The 21,125-nt window shown below is 42.5% G+C and overlaps 1 protein-coding gene across 8 annotated transcripts in view; it reads right to left on the reverse strand.

Moving 5' to 3' along the window:
• LOC129817938 (protein FAM222B-like) overlaps nt 1-21,125 on the reverse strand; it is a 75,038-nt gene that overhangs the window by 10,650 nt on the left and 43,263 nt on the right. For all 8 annotated transcript variants that reach the window (XM_055873548.1, XM_055873553.1, XM_055873540.1 and 5 more), the window contains one exon: nt 1,590-1,717. In XM_055873548.1, coding sequence (XP_055729523.1) covers nt 1,590-1,671 — 82 coding nt within the window. In that variant the 5' untranslated portion in view covers nt 1,672-1,717. The remainder of the gene's footprint in view (nt 1-1,589; nt 1,718-21,125) is intronic.

Raw genomic sequence — 21,125 nt, forward strand, 5'->3', positions numbered from 1 at the left:
TGGCTGTGCGAAGTTGCTGGATATTAGCGGGAACTGGAACACGCTGTCGTACACGTCGATCCAGAGCATCCCAAACATGCTCAATGGGTGACATGTCTGGTGAGTATGCAGGCCATGGAAGAATTGGGACACAACTTACAGAAATTGTTCACAACATTGACATCAGCAAACCTGCTCGCCCACACGACGCCATACACGCTGTCTGCCATTTGCCACTTCTCCAGCATGCCAGTGGCCATCGAAGTGGAGCATTTGCCCACTGAAGTCGGTTACGACGACAAACTGCAGTTAGGTCAAGATCCTGGTGAGACCGTTTCTGACATCTTGTACAGAAATGATTCGGTTGTGCAAACCCACAGCTTCATCAGCTGTCTGGGTGGCTGGTCTCAGACGATCCTACAGGTGAAGAAGCCGGATGTGGAGGTCCTGGGCTGGCGTGGTTACACGTGGTCAGCGGTTGTAAGGCCGGTTGGACGTACTGCCAAATTCTCTAAACGACATCAGACTCGGCTTATGGTAGAGAAATTAATATTATCTGGCAACAGCTCTGGTGGACATTTCTGCAGTCAGCATGCTAATTGCACGCTCCCTCAAAACTTGAGACATCTGTGGCATTGTGTTGTGTGACAAAACTGCACATTTTACAGTGGCCTTTTATTGTCCCCAGCACAAGGTAAACCTGTGTAATGATCATGCTATTTAATCAGCTTCTTGATATGCCACACCTGTCAGGTGGATGGATTATCTTGGCAAAAGAGAAATGCTCACTAACTGGGATGTAAACAAATTTGTGCATTTTAGAGAAATAAGCTTTTTGTGGATATGGAATATTTCTGAGATAATTTATTTCAGCTCATGAAACATGGGACCAACAGTTGTTGCGTTTATATTTTTTGTTCAGTATAGCTTATACGTAGGACTGTTGTAAAATAAATATCATTAGCCTATTGCTGTCATTTGTTGGGTATGGTAGGCACTAGCCTTTTTTTTGTAATTGCTGCAATATAGCCCATTAAAACCTTTTGTGACAGTTTAAACCAGTTCGCAATTGTTTTGTTTCTTTCTGTTGAGCCATTTTCTTGCACAAAATTAAGTTACAACTGGAATGTTGTGTTTGCCACAACATAATATCCTGCTCGTATTTTCCCTATAAACAATGGTTTGACTTATGATATTACCCTAATAAAGTTTAGAAACTTTTGTTAAGTTTTGGTGTGGTGTGGGTATTAGCCTATTATACTGCAGGCTTATGTTATGAAGGCAGTGAACATCGGTGCTCCAACTGACTCAGAGGAAGAACGTTTTTAGGACTGCCATAATTACTCCTACAATCTAACAATGCTTATCCTTATAAAAAATATTTGGATCGAAAATGTACGAATTAGCCTCCTTCCGTACACCAATATCTGTATTGCAAGGTGGTATAACCCCGCTACTACCTATGCACTGCCTTTAAAAGACCTTGGGTCTTGTAAATGGAATGAATGACTTGCGTGCGTGTGCGTGTGTGTGTGTGAGTGAGTGTGTGTGATAGAGGGAATGAATGACGTGTGAGTGAGTGAGTGAGTGTGTAGAGTAGAGACCCTTACATTTCTGAAGTCCAGTGTTCATCTGCGTGTGGGAAAGAAGCTGGAGGGAGAGGTCACCTGGCCCTGGCAGGCAGGCCAGCATTTCACACAGACACTAATGCAACATGGGACATTCGTTGCTACTCACACTGCAGAGAGAGAGGGGGAGAGGGAGGAAGAGAGAGGACAGGAGAGAGGTCAGAACGCAGACATAACTGCAGGGACACATATGCTACATAGAGATACTATAGTAATAGTATAGAGCAGAGTGCTGGCTAATAGAACTCTCAGTCCTGGGGGGGGGGGGGGGGGGCAATTCAGGGAGGACACAGTTACCTTTCAATTAGAAAGTGTTTCACACCTGGAGCATCAGGTAGAGGTGACATTTGATGTGAATAACAACTTAAATTAAAACATCAAACAGCCAAGGTAAAACGTGGGGCAGACTCTTCCCCCAGGCCTTGGTAGGTTTAAAATTACTATGTCAGAGTCAACCCCACCCCACCCCCTCAAAAGCAAGTGAAATCGCAAAAAAAGCGCCAGCACCCTTCTACAACATTCCATTTGTATATACACTGCTCAAAAAAATAAAGGGAACACTCAAACAATTAAACAACACAATGTAACTCCAAGTCAATCACACTTCTGTGAAATCAAACTGTCCACTTAGGAAGCAACACTGATTGACAATAAATTTCACATGCTGTTGTGCAAATGGAATAGACAAAAAGGTGGAAATTATAGGCAATTAGACACCCCCAATAAAGGAGTGGTTCTGCAGGTGGTGACCACAGACCACTTCTCAGTTCCTATGCTTCCTGGCTGATGTTTTGGTCACTTTTGAATGCTGGCGGTGCTTTCACTCTAGTGGTAGCATGAGACGGAGTCTACAACCCACACAAGTGGCTCAGGTAGTGCAGCTCATCCAGGATGGCACATCAATGCGAGCTATGGCAAGAAGGTTTGTTGTGTCTGTCAGCGTAGTGTCCAGAGCATGGAGGCGCTACCAGGAGACAGGCCAGTACATCAGGAGACGTGGAGGAGGCCGTAGGAGGGCAACAACCCAGCAGCAGGACCGCTACCTCCGCCTTTGTGCAAGGAGGAGCACTGCCAGAGCCCTGCAAAATGACCTCCAGCAGGTCACAAATGTGCAAGACCCATTGAAATGATTTAGAATATCTGTTTCCACCCTAGGGTCACACACTACTCAAAGAAAATGTATAACTTTTAATCAAAAACATAAAATACTGTCATAAATTTGAAAAATACCATGATATGCCATTTTGGCCATATCCCCCAGCCCTCCTACGGTCCCCAACAAGGCCTCAAGAGGCAACAGCCACAACGTGAGTACATTTAGGGGATATCAAACAATGGAGTAGAGAGACCGTATAAAATTAAATAAATAACAAGGTACTTTAATAACGAGAGGCTGTTTGTGAGCTTGCCACCCAGTAACATAATCAGAGGTAACATCAGCAGCAGAGAGAGAACAGCTTTAATTGCAGACTGCTTCACTTAGTTACAGTATTCAAAACACCACAGATGCTTGTACTGAAGAACAGTCAGGGAGCAAATTAAGTCGACAGGGTGTGTTGCCCCGTGCCCTTATCCTTTGCTGCCATGTGGCATCAGAACAAACACCGGAGCACAGACAAACACACACACACCGCGTTGTTATGAGGAAGGAAATTACCCACAAAACAACCTTGGCATGGCCGTCTGCCGCAGGGTGCCGGCTTAAAAGTGCCTGTCACCTGTAGAAGGGGAGAGAGGGTGAGATGAACTCCCTTTAAAAACACAGGAGCTGAAAAAGGTCAGGATGACAGCTCATTTAAATCCTCCCTGGGAGGGGAAACAAAACAACCCTTAATGAAGCTGGCAGTTACACACACACAGAGAGAAAGACAGAGGTGGAAGGGCGGTTAGGGCTGGGGGAGGCTTGACGGGGGTAATGGGCAGTAGAGGGAGTGCACTTTCTTCACACCACCAGACAGATCATGGATTTGCTGCTGTTCCGTTCTATGTGGCAAGGGGTGATGCTGCGTCATCCTCCCTGACACCCCCCTCCCCTCCATCAGTCCTGCACACTCTGCTTCCTGATTTACAGCCTGACCAGTGGCCAACCATATGGCAGCAATCCCTGCCCTTGATTCAACGTGTCACCACGCATTAACTTTAATTGGCCTGATAGGTTGGTTTTTCCTCCCTGTAAGGATTTGAGGAATAGAAGATTTCAGCACCGGTCTTACAGCTGCAAGGAAGATTTTCCCGCTTTTGCGCCAGTAAACCATTTTTTACCCCTCTCTTTCATTCATTCATCTTAGTGCCAACGTTTCTCTACAAGGATGACAATCTTTTCAAGAACACAAAAGGCATTGGGGTGGAGGTAGTCAACCTCACATCAAATGCAGACGTGTGGTTACAGGTGTTTCAAGAGGAATATAGATAGACGAGGATGGGAGGGTTCAGTCAAAACAAGATCCCAATTTATTGGTTTGTTGCATACACACCCAGAGGAATGCGTCAGACACAAACAAGGGCTTGACATTAACTTTTTTAGCCACTTGTTCAGACAAGTAGGACATATTTTTTACTCATGTCACTTTTTTACTCAAGTTGCAACAACAAAAATGTTACACCATGGGCCAAAAACATGACTTTACATTTTGCTGTATGATGCAAGGAACAACTTCACAAAATAAAATGCATGTTAATCACTGGTACTGCTGGTCTCTGATCCCATATATTATATCTGCTACAGTTGTGGCTTTGAGCAAGGCACTTAACAAAACGAAGAAGTGGATCGTGGACTTCAGGAGACAGCAGAGGGAGCACACCCCCATCCACATCGATGGGGCCGCAGTGGAGAATGTGAAAAGCTTCAAGTTCCTTGGCGTACACATCATTGAAAATCTGAAATGGTCCACCCACACAGCCAGTGTGGTGAAGGTGGCTCAACAGCACCTCTTCAATCTCAGAAGGCTGAAGAAATTTGGCTTGGCCCTTAAGACACTCAAACTTTTACAGATGCACCATTGAAAGAATACTGTTGGGCTCTCCAGAGGGTGGTGTGGTCTGCCCAACGCGTCACCAGGGGCACACTGCCGGCCCTCCAGGACATCTATAGAACCCGGTGTCACAGGAAGGCCAAGAAAATCAAGGACCTCAGCCACCCGAGCCACGGCCCGTTCACCCCGCTATCATCCAGAAGGCGAGGTAAGTTCAGGGGCATCAAAGCTGGGACCGAGAGACTGAAAAACAGCTTCTATTTCAAGGCCATCAGACTGTTAAATAGTTACTACTGGCCGTCCTCCACCCAGTACCCTGCCCTGAACTTTTGTCACTGTTACTAGCCGGCTACCACCCGGTTACTCAACCCTGCACCTTAGCGCTTTATTTTTTTTTTAACTGCGCTTGAAGAAACTTTCAAAGTTCTTCCAGATTACTTTAAGACATGAAGGTCAGTCAATGATAGACTGTTGTTTCTCTTTGCTTATTTGAGCTGTTCTTGACAAAATACAGACCTGGTCTTTTACCAAATAGGGCTATCTTTTGTTTACCACCCCTACCTTGTCACAACACAACTGCTTGGCTGAAACACATTAAGGAAAGAAATTCAACAAATTAACCTGTAACAAGGCACACCTGTTAATTGAAATGCATTCCAGGTGACTACCTCATGAAGCTGGTTGACAGAATGCCAAGAGTGTGCAAAGCTGTCATCAAGGCAAAGGGTGGCTACTTTGAAGAATCTGTAGGTGTGTCTAAACTATCTATCTATCTATCTATCTACACACACACACACACACACACACACACACAGTACCAGTCAAAAGTTTGGACACAACTACTCAATCAAGGGTTTTTCTTTATTTTTACTATTTTCTACATTGTAGAATAATAGTGAAGACATCAAAACGATGAAATAACACATGGAATCATGTAGTAACCAAAAAAGTATTAAACCAATGATATTTTAGATTCTTCAAAGTAGCCACCCTTTGCCTTGATGACAGCTTTGCACACTCTTGGCATTCTGTCAACCAGCTTCATGAGTTAGTCACCTGGAATGCATTTCAATTAACAGGTGTGCCTTGTTTAAAGTTAATTTGTGGAATTTCTTTCATTCTTAATGCATTTGAGCCAATCAGTTACCTTGTTGAGCCAACGCCTACCTTGTTGTGACAATGTAGGGGTGGAAAACAGAAGTCCATATTATGGCAAGAACAGGTCAAATAAGCAAAGAGAAACAACAGTCCATCATTACTTTAAGACATGAAGGTTAGTCAATCCCAAAAATTTCAAGAACTTTGAAAGTTTCTTCAAGTCATAAAAACCATCAAGCACTATGATGAAACTGGCTCTCATGAGGACGAGGACCACATCAGGAAAGGAAGACCCAGAGTTACCTCTGCTGCAGAGGATAAGTTCATTATAGTTAACTGCACCTCAGATTGTGGCCCAAATAAATGCTTCAGAGTTCGAGTAACAGACACAACTGTTCAGAGGAGACTGCATGAATTAAGCCTTCATGGTGAATTGCTGCAAAGAAACCAATACTAAAAGGACACTAATAAGAAGAGACTTGCTTGGGCCAAGAAACACAAGCAATGGACATTAGACCGGTGAAAATCTGTCCTTTGGTCTAATGAGTCCAAATTTGAGATTTTTGGTTCTAACTGCCGTGTCTTTGTGAGACGCAGAGTAGGTGAACAGATGATCTCCACATGTGTGGTTCCCACCGTGATGCATGGAGGAGGAGGTGTGATGGTGTAGGGGTGCTTGGCTGGTGACACTGTCAGTGATGTTTAGAATTCAAGGCACACTTATCAGCATGGCTACCACAGTATTCTGCAGCGATACGCCATCCCACCTGGTTTGCGCTTAATGAGACTATTATTTGTTTTTCAACCCGACACACCTGTAGGCTGTGTAAGGGCTAATTGACCAAGGAGAGTGATGGAGTGCTGCATCAGATGACCTGGCCTCCACAATCACCGGATCTCAACCCAATTAAGAGGTTATGGATTAGTTGGACCGCAGAGTGAAGGAAAAGCAGCCAACAAGTGCTCAGCATGTGTGGGAACTCCTTCATGACTGTTGGAAAAGCATTTCAAGTTAAGCTGGCTGAAAGAATGCCAAGTGTGCAAAGCTATCGTCAAGGCAAAGGGTGGCTACTTTGAAGAATAGTTTGATGTCGTCCATATTATTATTCAATGTAGAAAATAGTAAAAATAAAGAAAAACCCTTGAATGAGTAGGTGTGTCCAAACTTTTGACTGGTACTGTATTTGAGAACACGTAGTCAGATGGAGAGAGAGCAGCTGAAGTAGCAGTGTTCTCTGGGGTGATCCATGTCTCCATCATCGCCAAAAAGTCAAGGGACTGAAGGGTATCATAGGCTGAAATGAACTCTGCGTTCTTGACCGCAGATTGGCATTTCCAAACGCTGCCGGAGACCAGGAATTCTTAAGGCTAAAATATTTTCAGTGGAGCTCCTTGTCATTTAGGCTATTCTAAGATTATCTTTGAGAGGGGGGAACGTTGTCATAAGTACTGAATAGAGGAGAATACCAGCGTTCCAACGGTGTCAGAATTACACCCAATTCTGAGCACTTGAGACAGTTTTACAACCGGAGTATGCAGCATCGGTTTCATCAACTGTGCACCCGTATCAAGTGCATGTCAGCCATTTGCAGTTATACACGAGTGCTGGTGGAACGTTTTTTTTGTACATCGGAATGACAATTACATTAATACATGCAACTAGCTAAATAGTTAACTAGTGAGGTAGCCAATTTAAAGCATATTGTGTCGTTTTGCTGGTTATCTAGTTAGTTTGCTGTAGGCTTGGGCGGCATACCGTATTATACCGCACACTGGGGTATTTGGATATAGCCATGGGATGGTTTTACAACACCATTGAAACTATTTTGTTCTTTTTTCTGAATTTGAATACTTTTAAGTAAATACCTGCAGTGAACTTGTGCAATACGCTAGACGATAAAGATTGTGTTCTTCATTCTACGTCACATAATTTTTCATTATGAAGTTTACCGGTAGTCCCCAGTCACTTAGTGTGTTTGTAAGCACACAATGACAAGAGACTGGAGCCTTTAGTAGCTAGTTAGCCATGTAGCTAAGTGGCTAATTAGGGTCGCTTGGTAACAGAGAATCCCCCCTGGATCAAGAGTCTTGCTGTCTAATATTTGTTTTCTGCATGCAGCAAACAGTATAATTTTTTGTTACTTGAATAACTTTAAAAGAGTCTGTCCTGCAAATACTTTAGGTTAGAGACTCAAAATGTTTGCAATGCGCTCATTAGCATTCTCTATTGGATTTTACATGCATCTGTTAGTTTTGCTAACCTTCGGATTACAGAGGATCAGTGAGGTTTGAAAATGATGCCCCTTGTGTTCAGTGCGGTATTACTCAATAGCCCAATATGGCTCAAGGTCGTTATGAAGGTATGGCAATCTGGATAACGCTAAAGTGCACTGGCACACACAGGTGATGCATAACACCATGCCTTTTTCAGGATTTTCATGACTAACAATTAGCTATAACTGGGCAAATAACTCACTAACTAGCAATGAATATCAACCACGTGCACAGTAGGCTGACTTTGATCAAGAAAATGCAGGCCTCCAATAATTCTACTCCGAAGCGCTCTGCAGAGATTGGTAGGACAGTGCACAACACATGGCAACTGGAGGACACTTTGAACCAATTTTGATTGGAGTAGCCTAGTTGTTTGACATTGTGATTTTTGCAGGAATTTATTTTACTTATCCATTCAGACAACTCAAATCTATAATCTGCTTGTCCAATTATTTTAAGGGGGGGGGGGGGGGGGGGGACTTCCTTTGCACACAAACACACACACACCTCCCCCACAGCGCCCCTGAATGTCAGAAAACTGGGGAGCGCAGCAGCAAAGGTCAGCCTATGGTAATGCTCTAGATGACACTCTGCTCTATAGTGGTAGAGAGACTACAGCAAGAGATGATGAAACCAGACAGACAGGCAGACAGAAAGACAGACAGGGCATTGGTCTCCTACCCAGTGACTAGGCCACATCAACACATATATCAGACAGAAAAAAACACAGGGTCTTCCAACAACACAAACACTCAGAAAGTGCAGTAAGACCGTTGTTGACAGTCAGGCTCTCTCCAGCACAGCTTTGAGATATCAGATGCTGCAGCTTCATAAGATCAGTGCTCCTCACCACCACACCCCTGTTCCCCGTGTGTGTGCGTGGCCTCTGCTACGCCAACGGATTCCTAATTGCCCACATGGTATAACCCAGGTGGGTTAGATTGGTATGATATGGACTTTACTCTGCAGTGACCCAGGCAGGCACCTGTATCCAGCTGGATTACAAGCCTTACTAGCTGCAATTGATTGGACACTGTCAACATCCCTACATAGCTAACCTTGCAGAAGACACTGCAAACTATATTGAATACCATTTTATGCACAGTGTACACAATCAGCCTGCAAAAGTGACTGTGGGAATTACAATGCCGTTAGCTAGCTTACTAACCTTGTTTGCTGTTAGCTAGCTTACTGGCTAAGACAGTACTATCCGATGCCCATTTCAAAACTACTGTAATGTTTAACACAGCTAGACTTTGTTCGCTTAATGAACACAAAATGTGGAAGTGGGTTTTTGACTGGACTATACAAGCTTATTCGATGCTAGCTACCTGATTTGTCAATGTGGACATCATGCATTTAGATCTGATGCCCTGGACAATGTGAAAATCACTGTGATACAGCTGAATGAGCTGGAAAACATATGCAAGTGGATGTTTGACCGGACTATACAGCTTGTTAATAATGATTGTTAGTATTTTATTGTTTTTCCCCTCTCAAATTGGTAGTTTTAGCTTTTAGTTTATTCACTTCTTGATCAGGATCTAGATCAAAAAGCCATGAATAAAGCAGGTGCGTTCTACCATTCCTGACATTTTCATCTCTCTAATCTTGAGCTAGGAACTCAAAACGTCTAATATGTTCTAAAAGCATTTTCATAATATCACGTTCAACAACGTTACATAACATCGACATGCGTTAGAGACCCATGACATGATGACGCAGCAAGTGACTCTTCAGTCTCCACCACAACAACTCATACATCTATTTTTTATTTATTTCACCTTTATTTAACCAGGTAGGCTAGTTGAGAACAAGTTCTCATTTGCAACTGCGACCTGGCCAAGATAAATTTGTATGTCTATAATAGTTGTCTATTTGAGTGAGCTTCTTTTTATAAGAGTTTAGTGATGAGACAATGCTGTACTTGAAAACTGATGCATGCAAGGTCACAAGCACAACTTCAAGGCATTTAGAGACGCCATGACATATGTCAAATTGCTCCCATAATTTGATGCGACACAAGCCTATATCTTTCCTTCATTTCTCAGGGGCGTTAGAAAGACAGGCAGAACAACTCACCCATCTAAAAAAAACAGTGTGAGAGGAGAAGGCCATTTAGAAAATTACACCAGCCAGCTATAATTGCATTAGTCAATATCTCCCCACGTCAGGGCAATCTGCATTGGTTAAACATTCAGGAGGAAGTGTTAGGAAATGGATCATAGGGATAATTGCAGAGAAAAACAACCCAACGCTTTCGGGGCAGGAAGAGACCGGGGTTCAGCTGTAGTGTAGCCCATGTAAGGGGAAAACTAGTGCATGTAAGTGTGTGTGTGAAAACTAAGAGTGCAGCATCAAAATAAGCAGCATTAGAAAAGATGGTGAAAAGGTGGTGAAAAGGTGAGAAAAAAGGTGAGAAAACCCTGTTTGGTTGGTTGTGAGTATTAACCACTAGTCCTTTTCCAAATGAAGGTGAAAGCAATTAAGAGAGCTAAGCCTCTGTTGTGATAATGTTTGTGATAGTGACTGAGGGAGAAGGAGAGGAGAAAGCAGAACAGGCTGTGTGCTGCTGTTATTTAATTGCGTGTTTACCCTGAGGTCATAGGGTCAGTAATAGAGCCAAGGAAAAATCTTGTTGGGAGAAATTCATTGTATCCTAGTGTGCGTGAGTGTGTGTGCATACTCCCAGGGACATAGAATTAAATTACTTTTCTTTTGCAAGCGAGGAGAGCTGAATGCCGGGGTAAAAGAAAGAGAAACGGGAACAGAAAGAAAATAGCTTTTTATCCTTGAATTCCGAACCGGAGCATTCTAAATGAAAAAAGCCCTCGCTTGCTCGTGTGCGTACTGTTCACATCAGTGTGGCCTTCATTAGCCCATCTGGGATGTACAAACAGCAGAGGCGGAACAGGATTGGCTGAAACAGTGCTGTTGCAAGCCCGGGGCCCACAGGCATGTAAGCTGTCGCTGTTCTGTTCCACTGTGTGTGTGTATACATGGCATGTATATGTGGTATGTGTGTGTATATACATGGCGTGTGTGTGTGTGCGCACGGTATATGTGTGTGTGCGTACATGGCGTGTGTGTGCGTGTTCGACATTCTCACACAAGAGATCCTGATGACTGGAGCAGATCCTGAGGTGTGTAGTCAAAGGCTGGGCTGGCTGACATTTTTATTTTTCAACCATAGAGATGTCAGCCCTCATCAAAACGAAATGCTTTTTACAACAAAAAATAATGTGTGTGTAATACTGCTAAAATGAGTGAGGGAGGGGAGAGACACTGAGATAATGGAAAAAGGAGAAACGGAGACAGAGTCAGTATGGCACTGTTTCCAAACAGGCAACAGAAAAGTTCAGAATTCAAACAAAGAAATTGCAGCTGTGGTGATGAGGGAGAGAGCATGGAGACTAGAGCAACTCAGAGCAGGTTTAGACACTAAGACCCTCTTCACACTTACACTTTTCGTAAAAATACCATTAGCTACACATATTATTCAAATGTAAACCTGCATACTTGCTACATCTCGACCGCTACCTCCGGAGTTGAAGCACGAGAGTTACCCCCTTTGAAGCAGGGCTGTGTAAACAGAACTGCCTCGTTGAGCCAACACTCCTACAGTATAAATGGTAATAGCAGAGCAATGTTTCTGTAACAGCTAAAATGTATAGACATTTTCCTAATATTTGATACTTGTTTTTATCTGAAATTGCAGTAACAGCCTGTTACATTCTGAAATTGTTGCAGTAGCTGCCGTCTGCACTGAGCCACGTAAAACTATGGAAGTCCATCACCACCACCAAAAACATGTAGATCATACAAATAGAAAACGTTTTTTCATTTGAAACATTGTGTGGTGAATTCTGAGGTGGCGCCACAGGTCCTAGTGTGGTGGTGGTTTGTTTTCCTGGCGCTCAGGCCATACGGTTAAAAAGAAATCGTGTAAAAACTTCTGGCCCTAGGGAGGATGAAAACATTAGAAACGCTTTAAAACAGAAAATGACAATAACTATGAGAGATATATATATATATACACACACACACACACACACACACACACACACACACACACACACACACACACACATTGGCAAGAAAGAGTATGCGAACCCCTTGGAGTTACATGGATTTCTGCATAAATTGGTAATTCAATTTGATCTGATCTTCATCTAGGTCACAATAGACACACAGTGTGCTTAAACTAATAACACAGATTGTATTTTTCTTGTCTATATTGAATACATCATTTAAACATTCACAGTGTAGGTTGGAAAAAGTATGTGAACCCCTAGGCTAATGACTTCTGCAAAAGCTAATTGGAGTCAGCTAACCTGGAGTCCAATCAATGAGACAATATTGAAGATGCCTTACCCAATAAAAAAAAACACAAAATTTGAGTTTGCTATTCACAAGAAGCATTGCCTAATGTCAACCATGCCTTGAACAAAAGAGATCTCAGAAGACCTAAGATTAAGAATTGTTGACTTGCATAAAGCTGGAAAGGGTCACAAAAGGATCTCTAAAAGCCTTGATGTTCATCAGTCCACGGTAAGACAAATTGTCTATAAAATGGAAAGTTCAGCACTGTTGCTACTCTCCCTAGGAGTGGCCGACTGCAAGACCACAACGCAGAATGCTCAATGAGGTTAAGAAGAATCCTAGAGTGTCAGCTAAAGACTTACAGAAATCTCTGGAACATGCTAACATCTCTGTTGACGAGTCTACGATACGTAAAACACTAAACAAGAATGGTGTTCATGGGAGGACACCACGGAAGAAGCCACTGCTGTCCAAAAAAACATTTCTGCATGTCTGAAGTTTCCAAAAGTGCACCTGGATGTTCGTTCCACAGTGCTACTGGCAAAATATTCTGTGGACAGATGAAACTACAGTTGAGTCGTTTGGAAGGAACACACAACACTGTGAAAAAAAAGGCACAGCACACCAACATCAAAACTCATCCCAACTGTAAAGTATGGTGGAGGGAGCATCATTGTTTGGGGCTGCTTTGCTGCCTCAGGGACTTGACAGCTTGCTATCATCGACGTAAAACTGAATTCCCAAGTTTATCAAGACATTTTGCAGGAGAATGTTAGGCTATCTGTCCGCCAATTGAAGCTCAATAGAAATTGGGTGATGCAACAGGACAACGACCTAAAACACAAAAGTAAATCAATAACAGAATGGCTTCAACAGAAGAAAATTCACCTTCTGGAATGGCCCAGTCAGAGTCCTGACCTCAACATGATTGAAATGCTGTGGCATGACCTCAAGAGAGCAGTTCACCCCTGACATCCCAAGAATATTGCTGAACTGAAACAGTTATGTAAAGAAGAATGGTAAAAAATTCCTCCTGACCGTTGTGCAGGTCTGATCCGCAACTACAGAAAATGTTTCATTGAGTTTATCGCTGCCAAAGGAGGGTCAACCAGTTATTAAATCCAAGGGTTCACATACTTTTTCCACCCTGCACTGTGAATGTTTACACAGTGTGTTCAATAGAGACATGAAAACTTAGAATTGTGTGTGTGTTATTAGTTTAAGCAGACTGTTTTGTCTATTGTTGTGACCTAGATGATAATCAGATCAAATTTTATGACCAATTAATGCAGAAATCCAGGTATTTCCAGAGGGTTCACATACTTTTTTTGCAACCGAAAAAGCCACCCACCCACCCACGTTCAAACGTTTGGGGTCATTTAGAAATGTCCTTGTTTTTGAAAGAAAAACTACTTTTTTTGTCCATTAAAATAACATCAAATTGATCAGAAATACAGTGTAGACATTGTTAATGTTGTAAAGTACTATTGTAGCTGGAAACAGCAGATTTTTGATGGAATATCTACATAGGCGTACAGATGCCCATTATCAGCAACCATCACTCCTGTGTTCCAATGGCACGTTGTGTTACCTAATCCAAGTTGATCATTTTAAAAGGCTAATTGATCATTAGAAAACCCTTTTGCACTTATGTTAGCACAGCTGAAAACTGTTGTACTGATTGACTTCTTGCAACTATAGGGGGTGCTGTTTTGCATTAGCATAATTTTCTCTACAGATTAAACTGCCTAGTACTCAATTCTTGCTCGTACAATATGCATATTCTTGTTATTATTGGATAGAAAACACTCTCTAGTTTCTATAGCCGTTTGAATCATGTCTCTGAGTGGAACAGAACTCATTCTACAGCACTTTTCCTCCCAGTGAGTGAGTTTTCAGAACTCTTGGCCTCTGGTTCCAGATCAGTTAAAGCCACTGTTAATCCTATGAGGATACAAACACTGCCCACGCCTTCCTCTAGATGTCAGTAAGTGGTGACAATTTGAATGGAGTCGATTGCGCAATCATTGGCTCTATAAATCACCAAATACCGGAAGTAGCGTTCCTTTGGACACTGCGGTCAACGCAAGAAGGATATCTGACTGGCCTTTTTCCAAGCCTTGGTTTAGCCAGTAATATAGCGTCGGTCATGTTTTTACTCGTTATAGGTGTTAGAAACATCATAAGGTAGTTAATTTAAACCGTTTTATAGCAATTTATATCCGTTTAGTGCGATTTTGAGGCATTGCTTTGTAATAGACTTTGAAGCTCCGGGCACGTTTCGGGGTCCCGGTCGTACGTTAGTGGGCATTTCGACGGACAAGTGGACATCTTTCGACCAAAAGAAGATTAGACCCAAGAAAGGATTCATTGTCCAAGATTCTGATGGGAGAACAGCTCATAGTAAGAACAATTTATGATGATAAATCGTGTTTCTGTCGAAAAATGTTAAACGCTTATGCCGCCATTTTGTTTGCTATAGCTTCGCTTGGCGCAACCTGTATTGAAAAGTAAGGATAATTTAAAAAATGTAATTCCGCGATTGTATTAAGAATTAAATTGTCTATCAATCGCTGTCCACCCTGTATTTTTTAGTCAAGTTTATGAGTATTTATGTATAAGACTAGATCACTGTCTAATATGGTGCAGGACATTTTCTGACCAGCTGAGCTACTTTTGTCATTGTCTAACCATGACTTTGGTGGCTAAATATGCACATTTTCGAACAAACTCTATATGTATGTTGTAATATGATGTTACAGGAGTGTCATCTGAAGAATTCTGAGAAGGTTAGTGAAAAAATGTATATATTTTGGCGATGATTACGTTATCGCTCTCTTTGGCTAGAATCAATGCTCTGGTAACGTTTGCATATGTGGTATGCTAATATATCGATTTATTGTGTTTTCGCCGTAAAACACTTAGAAAATCTGAAATGTTGTCTGAATTCACAAGATCTGTGTCTTTCCATTGCTATGTGCTGTGTATTTTTAAGAAATGTTTTATGATGAGTAAATTGGTAATACACGTTGCTCTCTGTAGTAATTCTAGGAGCTTTGGTGAGATTTGTGATGCTGGCTGCAATGGCAAACTATGATTTATACCTGAAATATGCACATTTTTCTAACAAAACCTATCCTATACCATAAATATGTTATCAGACTGTCATCTGATGAGGTTTTTTCTTGGTTAGTGGCTATCAATATCTTAGTTTAGCCGAATTGGTGATAGCTACTGGTGTTGAGAAAAAATGGTGGACAAAGAAAAAGGGTGTCTTTTGCTAACATGGTTAGCTAATAGATTTACATATTTTGTCTTCCCTGTAAAACATTTAAAAAATCTGAAATGGTGACTTTATTCACAAGATCTGTATCTTTCATTAGGTGTCTTGGACTTGTGATTTAATGATATTTAGATGCTACTATTTAATTGTGACGCTATGCTAGCTATGCTAATCAGTGTGGGGGGGGGGGGGGGGGGGGGCACCCGGACCCGGGGTAGAGGCTCCTGAAAGGTTAAAGCAGCAATAAAACTGGCCTTCTTTAGACTAATTGAGTATCTGGAGCATCAGCATTTGTGGGATCGATTACAGGCTCAAAATGGCCAGAAGCAAAGTACTTTCTTCTGAAACTCGTCAGTCAATTCTTGTTCTGAGAAATGAAGGCTATTCCATGTGAGAAATTGCCAAGAAACTGAAGATCTCGTACAACACTGTGTACTACTCCCTTAACAGAACAGCGCAAGCTGTCTCTAACCAGAATAGAAAGAGTGGGATGCCCCGGTGCACTACTGAGCAAGAGGACAAGTACATTAGTGTCTATTTTGAGAAACAGACCCCTCACAAGTCCTCAAATGGTAGCTTCATTAAATAGTACCCGCAAAACACCAGTCTCAACGTCAACAGTGAAGAGGTGACCCCGGGATGCTGAACTTTTAGGCTCATCACAGTGAATTCATTTATACCCATGTTTCCAGTCACAATTTGCTTTTACCACATGATTTTCATGATATCGATACAAATGAAGCCTGGTTTGTTGTAATGTTCTAAGGTAGGTCTACTTTACTTTTATATTGGTGAGAGAGGGTTAAAAATACATTTGATAGGCCAATGTTACTTGATGAAGACATTCTGTTATAGTAACTCTGTGCTTTTGTCTTGAAGATAAAATGTAATGAGTGTAGCCTACAGACGAGAAAAAAAAACCTTTGTCTGCAAAAAATGCGTGTAAATTGTTACATTATTCAAGAGAGCAATATGGTATGGTTGCATTATGTTTTAGAACATTTTCATTGCTGAATAGTTTGTGCTTACTGGCTAGCGGCTACGGTGATCACTTATCACCCCATTGGCCTCATCCCTAATCTGTTGTGTTCTGTCGGTCATTAACCATCAGTGGCTCATTTTAAAAAGTGTTGCTCGGCTAGGCGAACCAACGAGTGTTGATTTTTATTTAACCTTTATATAAATAGGGAGCCACATTGAGTTAAAACATTTATTTTACAAGAGAGCCCTGTATACATTACAATAAAAACAGAATAATAAAACAGGGTTTCCCAAACTCGGTCCTGAGCCCTCACTTGGTTTTTGCCCTAGCACTACACAGCTGAATCAAATAATCAAAGCTTGATGATGAGTTGGTTCTTTGACTCAGCTGTGCAGTGCTAGGGCAAAAATCAAAACGTGCACCAAGGTGGGGCCCCAGGAACGAAAACCCTGCCTTAAGACCTTCGCTTGAAAAACTAGAAAAAAAACCAGCAATATACTGGTTTGCCCATCGTAGTCAGAATAACTCAAGAAATCTGTCATTCATTTTGACGTTTTTGCAGATCTTAGTCGCACAACTTTACATCTAAGATTCTAGGTGCAGTATTTATGTGAAAACATTTGTATAAAAACTATGTCTCTCATTGAATGACAAACATTTCATTGAAGAATCCCTACTGTTGACCAATCACCAACAAATGGGTGTAGACTTTGGCTAGCCTCGAGAAAAAAGTGTGCGCACGAACAGCCGAAGACCAAAAACATCACAAAATATGCACGAATGGTTCCAAACTGTTTCGGATGGGAAGCATGAGGATGCTTTTAGCCTGAATGAGAGCCTATGTGCCTGCCCAGCCAGTTAGCCAACAAAGTACTGATTGGCTCCGCATCCTCTAGCTGAGGGAGGAAACTGGGGGTGCGTCTGAAATGGGATTCTATCTCTTATGGCCTGGTCAAACCTACTTACCTACATACGTAGGGAATAGCGTGCCACATTAGACACAGGGCTCCTAGGACTGGTAGAGTGAGTGAGAGAGTGTATGAGTCGGGAGATATGAACTGGAGGCGTCCTGACCTGATCTCATCCTGAGGCCAGTCATTACAGCACACACCCACTAATTACCACTCACCCACATGACTCCTTAATGTGGAAAGTGCGAGACAGGAGTGTGAGTGTGGGGCTACTTATTTACTTATCCATCTTTCCACTCTACATCCATTCACAGTGCAGACAGAGGACTGGAGAGGACATGCCTCAGTGAGGGAAAAACCAACTGCTTTCAGAGATGTGATAGTCTAAAAACCAACCACAGAGAGGGAGAGAATCCCCAATGGCTGACATATATTAAAAACCATATTGAGATCTCTGGGCAGCACTTCAGAGTTGTAGGTTTTTAAACACACAATTTAAAAGTCCTACATTTGATTTAGTCACACTCTAAATACACCTAGTGCTAAAAACACCTAGCAAACACCTATAAAAAGAGCCGTGGCAAGGATCTGTGGTAGCCATTACTCTTCCTGCTTCGCAATTAAGAGTGACACTTGACAGTTAGGTTTGGAGCAGCCTTGGCCTGCATCTGTTCAAACACAGATTGGTACATGGCGGATGACTGATACCTGTGAGGGAGAGCGACTTGCACGCCACATGAGAGGAGAGACCCTACACTGCAGTATAGCCTCAGGGGTAGGCTAACCACAGGCCCGAGATAGGCCTTATCGTCTTCATACAAGAGCAACATTGTTCCTTTTGTCTTTTCTAAATCCCACATCAATGTAATCTAAGAGTTTTACTCTTTATCAAAGGAGACAACAATGCAGCCAGGCAGTCACGTGGAGATGTCTGACACCAAGCTATGTAGTGTTTGTAAAAGGGCAATTCCACGATAACGGAATTTCGCTGAAAAATAATGTATGCTAAACAAAAACCAATGATTTCAAAGTTTAACAAACCATACAAGTCCATGCACAGGACTACTTATAATAATTTACACTGAACATTTTACAAAAACACATTTCCTGGCAGAATTGTGCAGATGCAAAGTTCAGTAACAGAATTTCTGTAAAATCTCCCTGTTTTTTTGTGTCCACATTTTCCAAAAGCTCAAATCTGGTCCAATTTAAGATTCAATGATGTCTGCAGAAAGAATGGGGTGTCAGCTACGACATGACACATTGACATTGAAAAAAAACTACAGTAAGTGAAGTGGATTTACACCCGATAACTGAATTTCATCATGGGTCCCTGATCCGTACTACAAAGAAATGCATAATTATGGATATGAATGTCTTCATGGTGATGTTTCCCAAATAGGTACACAAAAGCTACAAATATGCAATATGATTTTTTGTATATTGGGGTATGATTCTACACACTGGCTATTATTTTAATGAGCTCTGCCCCAACAATACAACGTTTGGTTGGTCAAATCTGAACCAATCATAGACATGTGTTTTATAAGTTGACATCAAAGTACAGAACAGTAGAGCAGGTTTTCATCAAGGATATCTCTGTACTTTCCTCCGTTCATCTTTGCCTTGATCCTGACTAGTCTCCCAGTCCCTGCCCCTGAAAACACCACAGCATGCTGTCACCACGATGCTTCATCGTAGGGATGGTGCCAGGTTTCATCCAGACGTGACACTTGGCATTCAGGCCAAAGAGTTCAATCTTGGTTTCATCAGACCAGAGAATTTTGTTCTCATAGTCAGTCTTTTAGGCGCCTTTTTCCAAACTCCAAGCGGGCTTTCATGTGCCTTTTTTTTGGATTCCGTCTGGCCACTACCGCAAAGGCCTGATTTGTGGAGCGCTGCAGAGATGGTTGTCCTTCTGGAAGGTTATACCATCTCCACAGAGGACCACTAGAGCTCTGTCAGAGTAACCATCGGGTTCTTGGTCACCTCCGTGACCAAGACCCTTCTCCCCCGATTCCTCAGTTTGGCCGGGCGGCCAGCTCTAGGAAAAACCTTGGTGGTTCCAAACTTCTTCCATTGAAGAATGGAGGCCACTGTGTTCTTGGGGACCATTGCTGCAGAAATGTTTTGGTACCCTTTTCCAGATCTGTGCCTCGACACAATCCTGTCTCTGAGCTTTACGGACAATTCCTTCGACCTCATGGCTTGGTTTTTGCTCTGACATGCACTGTCAACTGTGGGACCTTATATAGACTTGTGTGCCTTTCCAAATCATGTCCAATCAATTGAAATTTACCTCAGGTGGACTCCAATCAAGTTGTAGAAACATGTCAAGGATGATGAATTGAAACAGGATGCACCTGAGCTCAATTTCGAGTCTAATAGCAAAGGGTCTGAATACTTATGTAAATAAGATATGGTTTTAAGAAATTTGCACAAATTTCTAAACACCTATTTTCGCTTTGTTATTATGTGAAGATTGCTGAGGATTAGTATTCTTTTTAAATCCATTTTAGAATAAGGCTGTAACGTAACAAAATGGGAAAGTATTCAGACCCATTAACTTTTTCCACAAGGCACTGTATATTTTTACTTCAATGGAGACTTGCTCGCACACTACTTGTTTCAGCAGGAGGGTTGGTAAGGGCCAAGAGAGGAGCAGGGACCGTTGTGTGTGACAGTCAGAGAGGAGCAGGGGCCGGTGTGTGTGACAGTCTATGTACGTGGCATGGAATGGAGGGGAGAGAGAGAGAAAGTAGCCAAACCGACTCACGCTAGTTAGTGGCAGCAAAAAGTTTGTCTATCACAGGCCTCCTGAGTGGTGCAGTGGTCTAAGGCAGTGCTAGCTGTGCCACTAGAGATTCTGAGTTCGAGTCCTGTCACAGACAGCCACGGCCGGGAGACCCATGGGGCGGCGCACAATTGGCCCAGCGTCGTCCAGGTTAGGGGAGGGTTTGGCTGGCAGGGATGTCCTTGTCGCATCACGCACTAGCGACTCCTGTGGCGGTCCGGACGCAGTGCACGCTGACACAGTCGCCAAGTGGACAGTGTTTCCTCCGACACATTGGCGCAGCTGTCTTCTGGGTTAAGTGGGTATTGTGTCAAGAAGCAGTGCGGCTTGGTTGGGTTGTGTTTAGGATGATGCTCGGCTCTCGACCTTCGCCTCTCCCGAGTCCGTACGGGAGTTGCAGCGATGGGACAAGAGTAACTACTGTATACCACGAAATTGGGGAGAAAAAGTAGTAATAAATTTTTTTTAAATTAAAAAAACACTTGTCTACCTGGTAGTGCCTCTCTTGACTGAATCAAATTGTTGTAAAGGAGCTAGCTAGCAAAGCTAATTGAGGCTATTTTGCTGCGCTCTACATCCAATGTCTACAACAACTCCATATGAAACAAGAGCCTACCTGTTGCGAAATGTCTTTCCGCAGGAAAGTGGGGCAATTTCATGAATATTCATGAGTCTCAACATATCATCCAACAGGGGCTGTCACACAGATGCTCTACAGAGTCATCTGTTTAGCTAGCTCATGCCGTTTGGGAAACCCAGCTTAAGCTTGATCACCAAATAATAAATAAAAGCATCACCAGCTAGCTACCAATCTATTTCACTGTCCCATCATTCACAAAAACGAGCCCACTAATTGTTATTTTTCCATTCCACAAATGGTC

Source organism: Salvelinus fontinalis, chromosome 2, assembly GCF_029448725.1.
Source record: "Salvelinus fontinalis isolate EN_2023a chromosome 2, ASM2944872v1, whole genome shotgun sequence".
NCBI lineage: Eukaryota > Metazoa > Chordata > Actinopteri > Salmoniformes > Salmonidae > Salvelinus > Salvelinus fontinalis.